This window comes from Amblyraja radiata, chromosome 8, assembly GCF_010909765.2.
Source record: "Amblyraja radiata isolate CabotCenter1 chromosome 8, sAmbRad1.1.pri, whole genome shotgun sequence".
Lineage (NCBI taxonomy): Eukaryota > Metazoa > Chordata > Chondrichthyes > Rajiformes > Rajidae > Amblyraja > Amblyraja radiata.
The window spans coordinates 45,965,897-45,974,850 of NC_045963.1; the positions used below are offsets into that span (position 1 = coordinate 45,965,897).

An 8,954-nucleotide genomic window follows, 5' to 3' on the forward strand; every position below is an offset into this window, starting at 1 on the left:
GAAGTCTAGGACCAGAGGGCACAGCCTCAAAATAAAAGAAAGTACCTTTAGAAACGAGAAGAGGAGGAATTTCTTTATTCTGAAGGTGTAATTCATTGCCACAGATGGCTCTGGAGACCAAGTCATTGGCTATTTTGAAAGTGGAGATTGACAGATTCTTGATTAGCAAAAGTGTCAAAGGATATGGGGAGAAAGCAGGAGAATGGGGTTGAGAGGGAAAGGTAGATCAGCCATGATTGAATGGCGGAGTAGACTTGATGGGCCAAATGGCCTAATTCTGCTCCTGTAAATTATGAATATCTGGGAAGTGGTCCACATGTCTAGGGCGCCTCTATAATGCCCAGCGGCCATGCCAATCTGGTGCAACAGGGCGATGTTGGTAGACAGACTTTGACATTCATAAGTTGAATGCAAGGGCTATTCACCTGTAATCACGGCTCCATCAGCACACTGCAGTTCAGTTACAAATATTTAATAGGAACCTGAGGGGCAACTTTTTCATTGAGGATGGTGGGTATATGGAGCGAGCTGCCAGAGGAGGTAGTTGAGGCAGGTACTATAACAACATTTAAAGACGTGGCACAGGTACCTGGATAGGAAAGGTTTAGAGGTATATATATGGGCCAGCTGTGAGCAAATGGGATGTGTAGATGGAGCATCTTGATCGGCATGAATGAGTTGGGCCAAAGGGCCTGGTTCCATGCTATATCACTCTATCATATTCAGTTTTGGCCACCCTGCTAAAGGAAAAATGCCATTAAAGTGAAAAGAGTACAGAGAGGATTTACAAGGATGTTGCCAGGGACTATAAGGAGAGGTTGGGCAGGCAGGCACTTTATTCCTTGGGTTGTAGGAGGCTGAGGGGTGATCTTATACAGGTGTATGAAATCATAGGGAGAATAGATAGGGTGACTGCACAGTCTTTTTTCCCCCACGGGTAGAGAAATCAACAACTAGAAGGAATAGGTTTAAGGTGAGAGATAAAACATTTAATAGGAACATGAGGGGCAGCTTTTTCACACAGAGTGGTGGGTGTATGGAACAAGCTGCCAGAGGGGGTATTTGAGGCAGGTACTATATATCTATATTTAAAAGGCATTTGGACAGGGACATGGGTAGGAAAGGTTTAGAGGAATATGGGTCAAATGTGAGCAGGTGGAATTAGTGTAGATGGGACATCTTGGTTGACTGAAGGTCCAGTTGGGCCGAAAGGATATTTCCGCGTCGTATGATTCTAGTGGATGAAACTGATTAAGAATGGAGAAAGATTTTCTTATGGAGAAAAAGTGTGGCTCAGGCACCTTATGAATCTTTTGTCTTTACTGAATATTACCAACATTAAAGTTAAGGAGAACAGTGGAGAAATTGTATTGGATAAGGGGCAATAATTCGGAGGATGAAGCCTACAGATTCTCCCATGCTGAATGTTTTGGCATTAAAACAATACAAAAATTGTGAGACTCAATTTAAGTGCAAGAGCTTCAATTGTCAGCTTCACAGGTGGTGTTCAAGTTTCAAGTTGATTGGTATTGGTTTACTATTGTCACATGTGGCATTACTTGACTTCACTTTAAGGCCTTTATGGAAAAGGGGTATCTTACTTAATATATTTTAAAGTACTGGTGAAACATTAGAAAGCAGACATAATAGTCTAGAATTGTCAGAAAGATAAGGATTAGAGGTATTGGCTACAAGGAGAGGTTAGACAGATTTAGATTGTTTTATTCTGCAGTGCCGGAGGTTGTGGGGAGACTGATCGAAATATAAAAAATTATGAGAGGCATAGAAAGGGTGGACAGACAGAACCTTTTTCCCAGGGTGGAAAATTCAAATACTCGAGGGCAGAGCTTTAAAGTGAGAGGGGAAACATTTAAAGGAGTTGTGCGGGACAAGTTTTACACACAGAAGGTGGTGAGTGTCGGGAACGTGCTATGGTGGTGGTGGAGGCAGATGCGATAGTGACATTTTAAAAGACTTTTGGTTGGAATAAATATGCAGTGAATGTTGGGATATGGATTATGTGCAGGTAGCAAAGTGATTGTCTTAACATCATGTTTGGCACAGACATTGTGGGCCGAAGAGGTTGTTCTTCTACTGTACTGTTCTATGTTCTGTAAAAAGGGTATTTGCAACAACTTTTTTATCGAAGTTAACTGGATAACAAGCGTTTGGATGCACACACCGCCTCATGGTACTCCGAGTTAATAACTCGACAATTCCTTTTGCCCATCTCGTAAAGTATTTGTAACAACTCTTTTATCCGTTATCCATCACGTGGGTAATCATTAATCAACAAACATGAAGAGTTCTGGCCTCTTAAATTTACAAAATAGTTTGTATTTTATTTTTATCCTTGGCTTTCCTGGGATCATGAAGAACTCGCTGATGCAAGTGAATGTCAGATAATACCACAAATATACAAAGTGCTGGAGTAGCTTCGCAGGTCAGGCAGCATTTCTGGTGAATGTGGATAGGTGATGTTTCAGGTCGGGACTCACTACATTTTCTGTAATTCATGACGGTAGACAGTGAGGCATCAGATTCAACTTGTGTCCATTCTGACTTGAGCTACAAACTTCTCAGAAAGTGGGAGATCATTCATTGGGATTTTTTTAATGGATTTATAGAGCTGTCAGCTGCAAGGTCTGTTTATAGGTGGTGTTTGCAGCTGCTGCCAGGTGTGGTGGTGGTGGTGTTTGAGAGGCTTTTAGATCGGCACATGGATATTCAGGGATATGGATTGTGTGCAGGCAGAGCAGATTAGTTTAACTTGGCATGGTGTTCGGCAAAGATATTGTGGGCTGAAGGGCCTGCTCGTGTGCTGTACTGTACTCTATGTTCTATATTTATATTTTATCTTTTCCGTTTAAGGTTCCTAGTCCATCCAGAATTGCTGATTGTTAGACCCTTTAGCTTATTGCAATTCTCCATTCGGGATGAGACTTAATTTTACCATCTTTCCATTGAACTGTGTTTTAGGCAAAGAAGTTTAATTACACGCTGAAGTCTCCGGGAGTCCGTCCATCGAATCCTCGGCATCCGGGGTCAGGCACCCTGCGCGGGCATCCCACGCCACTCCTGCAGGAGCCGCGTAAAATCAGTTACAGCCGCATCACGGAGAATGAGGCTGAGAGCACGGCGTCGGCACCAAACTCCCCACGCACGCCCCTGACCCCACCACCGGCTTCAGCAGCATCCAGCTCAACAGACGTCTGCAGTGTCTTTGGCGACTCTGACCCAGCGAGTCCGTTCAATTCAAGTACGCTGTGAACTTTAATTACTTTTTAACCTCAAAACAAAGCTGCTGAAAGTAGCTAGGAACTGAATAGCAATAGTGACTGATTACCATGACCATTACGCCATAAATGTTTTGGAGACTGTTTCCTTAATTAATATGTGGCCTCTTTACATGCTTTGACCGGGGAAATGAAGTTGCCCAATATACAAGCTAGAAGCCAATAGCAGATATGATGTTTTTTGCTCTGGGTGCATATTTAGTTCAGGCGGACTTGTGAAATATAGTGTTCCTTCTTCCAGAACTGGACTGAACTGGGTAGCAAGTGTTTGGATGTATGCCTTCCCTCATGGCACTCCAAGTTAATAACTCCACAATTCCTTTTTAGACATCTCATAACAATGATAATGAATGCACATAGACCCATGTATAAGGGCCATTAGTAGGAGCACAGGCCAGATAAAGAAATTGGTGAGGCCACACTTGAAGTACTGTATTCCGTTTTGGTCACCCTGCTATTAGTAACTCGCCCTTCTTCAGTCTGATCCTGACCCAAAACGTCACCTATCCATGTTCTCCAGAGATGCTGCCTGACCCGCTGAGTTACTCCAGTACTTTGTCTTCTTTAGTAAACTACAATCTACAGTTCCTTGTTTCTGAAAACAAATGTATACACATTTTACACATTTACCGTACACATAAACTGAGAATGTGAATCCAAGAATCAAGAATATTTAATTTTCTTATGTATGGAAAACAGAACGATGAAAGTTTTATTTGTAGCAGCACAATTATACGATACGATTGAGCTTTATTTATCCCAGGAATGAAATTGATCTGCCACCAGTCATAAAACACAAGATATATGAAATTAAAGTGACGAGTGGAAAGGATTGGGGATGTGCAAAGATTTGGGGAGGGGAGTCAGTCTAGTCCATGCCAAAAGGGGGAGGAGTTGTAGAGTTTGATAGCCACAGGGAGCAAGGATCTCTTGTGGTGTTCTGTACTGCATCTTTGTAGAACCAGTCTGTTGCTGAAGGTACTCCTCAGGTTGACTAGTGTGTCATGGAGGGGGTGAGTTGTGTTGTCCAAGATGCTCCGCAGTTGAGGAGCATCCTCCGCTCCAAGATCACCACCCATGAATCCAACTCCGCCCGCAGGACGGGGCCAACCTTCCTGATGAGTTTGTTAATCCTGTTGGTGTCCGCGGCCTTCACCCTGCTGCCCCAGCACTGGCTATCACCGATTGGTAGAACATCTGCAGCATCTTGCTACAGACGTTGAAGGAGTGGAGCCTTCTCAAAAAGTACAGCCGGCTCTGACCCCTCTTGTTCAGGGCCTCAGGGTTCCTGGACCAGTCCAGTTTACTGCCCAGGTAAACTCCAAGGTATGTGTACTCCTTAGTAAACTGCACATCCACACCATTGATGGAGACGGGGGACAGAGGTGTTCCTCTCCTCCTAAAGTCCACCACTAACTCCTTAGTCTTGTCAGTGTTGAGCTGCATGTGATTCAGCCCACACCACTCAACAAAGTCGTTGACCACACCTATGTATTCAGCTTCCCTCCCCTCACTGATGCAGCCCACAATTGCAGAGTCATCTGAAAACTTCTGCAGGTGGCAATAGTCCGAGTTATATCTGAAGTCCAAGGTGTAGATGGTGAACAGGAAGGGAGAGAGGACCGTCCCCTGTGGAGGCCCCCGTGTTGCTCACTACCATGTCCAAGACAGTTCTGTAACCTGACATATTGTGGTTGTTCAGTCAGGTGATCCTGGCCTGTAAACACAATACTCATTGATAACACAATAAATAAAAGAACGTTCAATTAATTAAAACTAAAAACTAAATTACACCAAAAACAAATGAAATTCAATAAATTAAAAACAAATCACTGCATTTGTAGTAGTGAGCAATTTTTTAATCAATATTTTGTCATTAGGAATTAGGTATATGATGGAATCAATGAAGGAAAAGACAAATAATCTCAAACCATTTTGGAATCCACTTAAAAAGTATCAGTGCTTCTAGACTCTGCGTTGGTCTGGTGTATGGCTTTGAGTTACTTTCTTCCTTTCAACACTCATGTTTTGGGGAGTATATTACTGATATCTCTCTTTTTTAGTGCTGAGATATACCAAGACTAAACATTAAATATCTCATGTGTGCCATTATACTGTTTGTAGCAAATGATTTCAGTGCCAAATTCAAACATCTGTGGACATCAAGAACACAACACTAACCTGCAAATGGTAAAATTCAACCGATCTGCTTAGCCTGGTTCCTTCCTTAGTTTGTCTCTATTTTCTTCCGCAGGCACTGATACCATATTTTCCCCCGTCTCACTGGCCCATGGCACAAGTTAGTATTGGGCTTTAATGTTGCATATTTAATACATAGCACGGCTTTATCAAGCTGATCATGTACACTTTTATGCTAAAAAGCAGCTTTGTTTTAACATAGATGACAGCATGCATGCTGGAACATTAGACATGTTCGCTTCCCTTCATTCCTATAATTCCATATGCATCAGGATTTTCCCAACACATCTTTAAAAATGTAAAAGCATTATAATTGAAAGGTAATCATCTATTTAGAATTAGAACTTTGTCAGAGTTGATTTTTTTCATTTACTATTATAGAAAAATGTATTGATATATACATTACAACATGTACGGAGAGCATTTGGGTCTTAGATTGTAACACACATAACCTTCTCATTGGTACATTGAGATAAGCCTTGTCTGAGATCCCAGATCCAAGCTTTTACTAATGCTTTTAATACTTTATTTTATTTCAGATATTGCTGTGTTAATCACCAATTTGCATGTTTGTAACTGCTTTTACCCTCTGCAGTTCAATATTGCAGGTCATGGTCCAGATTGCACACTTCAATGCATGCATTAAGAAGTGAAGGCAGTGCTTATTTACTTGACAAGAGTGTTCCAAGCCGCTTTGAATTTTGCAAATTGTTCCTTTGCCTCTTGAACCCTGTGATGTTAATAGTACTCGGCACGTTAATGTTAGCAAAACTGAATTGTGTTTTTATGTCACAGGATCGGCATCAATCTCCTCAATAATGAGTTGCAATAAAAGTGTGGATGAAGCTCACATGCCCCCTCCTATCCCACCCCGCAGGCGGCCCGAGTCAGCCCCAACAGAATCGTCCCCCTCTAAGGTGAGCGAACCACAATATTCCTGCAATATCAATTCCCCCAAGTGTGTGTTATCCATTATAAAAGGCCATTTACTCTTTATCATATCTTGTGTAATATCTTTATGTACTCTGGTTGTTCTGAAGTATTTTTCTGCCATTAGATTATTTTTTTTAAAAGCAGTCTTTAGTATGCAACTGCAGCAGTTAGTTTAGTTTAGAGATACAGCATGGAAACAGGTTCTACGGCCCACCAAGTTCACGCTGACCATCGATCACCCGTTTACACAAGCTCTATGTTATCCCACTTTCGCATTCACTTCCTACACTTCCTCCTAGCTAAAAATATACCAGACAATGACTTTTCTGCCATTTCATGATACCTTTATTAAGAAATTCACGTATGAATGTTTTGCTGTGTGTAAATATTTTTGCCGGGGAGACATGAATTTCAACACATGTGATGCGGCAGATGCTGAAATCTTGCCTAAAGCACAAAGTGCTGGAGGAAGTCAGCGGGTTTGACAGCATCTGTGGAGAACCATGAATTAGGGGCTAGAGAAAGCTTAATTAGTTAAACATTTCAAATCTCTGGTCAGTCTATATTTTAGTAATTGTGTTATATGAAAATTCAAAAGCTGTCTTCCAAACAAATGATCTCCTCCCCATTCCTTCTTCTGGCTTCACAATTCTCACCTCTTCCATCCAATCTCACACGTTTTTGCCTTTTCATCTCTGGCCTTTGTCCAACCATCTGCCTGTCAAAGTCCCCCCTCCCCTTCACCTGTATCAACCTATCTCTTGCCAGGCTTTGTCCTGCCCTGCTCTCGTAAAGCTTTCTTTCTCTCCCCCCCCCCCCCCCCCCCCCTCCCCCCCCCCATCAGTCTAAAGAAAGCTCCTAACATCATCTATCCATGTTCTCCACAGATGCTGCCTGACCTGAGTTATTACAATACTTTGTGTCCTTTTTTATGTAGAAATGTCACCATTTGCAAGACTGTTCGTTCTTTGAGCCACTAACGAACGGTGTTCCCTCTCTTTCAGATGAAGTCAAAACATTTGGATAGTCCACCCGCTATCCCACCGCGGCAGCCCACGGCGAAGGTTTACTCCCCCCGGTACCCGCTGTCCGAGCGATCATCGGTTTCCGAGCCTCCGGACAGTCCTCCCTGCTTGCCTCCTCGCGAGCCTGTACGAACACCAGATGTATTCACAGGCTCGCCTCTGCCTCTGCAGCCCCCGCCCATGGGACGGAAAGCTGAGCTGCCCAACACTTTCTTCCCCAACTCCCCTGCCCCCTTCACCCCGCCACCCCCTCAGACGCCCTCGCCACTGGGAACTCGCAGGCATTTGCCGTCCCCGCCTCTGCCACAGGAGGACATTGGCGTCACAGCCGGGCCACCCGTTCCACCGAGACAGAGCTCCACATCGCAAGCGACTCCAAAACTTCCACCAAAAACGTACAAAAGGGAGCACACACACCCGTCATTCCATCGAGAGGGACCGGCCTTGCTGGAGAATGCCCACTCTTCCTAGCTATAACCGATTCTCCTTAAACACTACAAACTCGTGGCTACCGCTGAGGTTGCACCTTGAGGAAGAGGGAGTAGGTGGCGAGCCAGGGGTGCAAGCTAAACGTTCTGGGCTGCAAGAATACTGTTAGTGCTTGGACAGGAGTTTCCATCCATTTACCTTTTAAGTTTGCATTCAGGCAGTGGAGAACGGATTGGACAGTTACATGTAAAAACTGAAGCATGTTGACTTTCCCCACTAACTGAGATGGAGTCGCCGTGATGTTTTATCAGCGACGAAGGGTGGCCTCAATATCAACTGGCCGGCAAGAGACTTGGAGCGAAACAGTGGTTTGCACCTTCAACTTAAAATACAGGATTGATGTTTCACGTAATCATGCCTTGTTTCATTTCTAGAATTGCATTTTTTTGGTACCTAGACGATTGAGGAGATACTAGCGCTGCATAATAATAACTCTAAAAACTCTGAAATGTGGGCACCTGCTACACCAAAGAAGCACATTCTTTGTGAAAGTCGTTCAAGAACAAGTCTGACCAGAAAGATTCTTCAAAACAAACGTAACATCCATCTCCACTAGGCAACGGAAAACCCAGTCGTTCAATTATATCACTGTAAGCTAACTGAATTTAACCCAATGCAGTAAAATGTGGAAACTAGTAACTTCTGCATTCACATCTTCAATGAACTCTGACATATTATTCTCTTAAATCCACAATTATTGACTTGAATCCAATGACTACCCATTTCATAACATCACGGCAGTTTCTGAAATTATACGAAAGAATGGATCAGGAAATTGCTTCTAGCACTGTTTTGCAATGTAACAGTTTCATTGGAAAGTGTAAGGATCTGGATTTATTTCAAAATAACCAGTCGCAATTCTGTCTTGTAGCATTGGCTGTGATGATGTTAAACTATTTATTCAGGTGGCCAAATGTTCCCGTACCTTAAGTTGTGATTGGATATTTAGGTAAAGAAGTTTGAAGCTTGGGCAGAACATATATTTGTTGATTCCTAAACAAGAGAATAAAAT

The 8,954-nt window shown here is 43.0% G+C and overlaps 1 protein-coding gene across 2 annotated transcripts in view; it reads left to right on the top strand.

Moving 5' to 3' along the window:
• Positions 1–8,954, top strand: part of sos1 (SOS Ras/Rac guanine nucleotide exchange factor 1) — a 151,095-nt gene extending 142,141 nt beyond the window's left edge. Inside the window, exons 20-23 of one of the 2 annotated variants that reach the window (XM_033025772.1) lie at positions 2,980–3,259; positions 5,551–5,595; positions 6,291–6,412; positions 7,433–8,954. In XM_033025772.1, coding sequence (XP_032881663.1) covers positions 2,980–3,259; positions 5,551–5,595; positions 6,291–6,412; positions 7,433–7,924 — 939 coding nt within the window. In that variant the 3' untranslated portion in view covers positions 7,925–8,954. The remainder of the gene's footprint in view (positions 1–2,979; positions 3,260–5,550; positions 5,596–6,290; positions 6,413–7,432) is intronic. The other variant, XM_033025773.1, reaches the window with a different exon arrangement.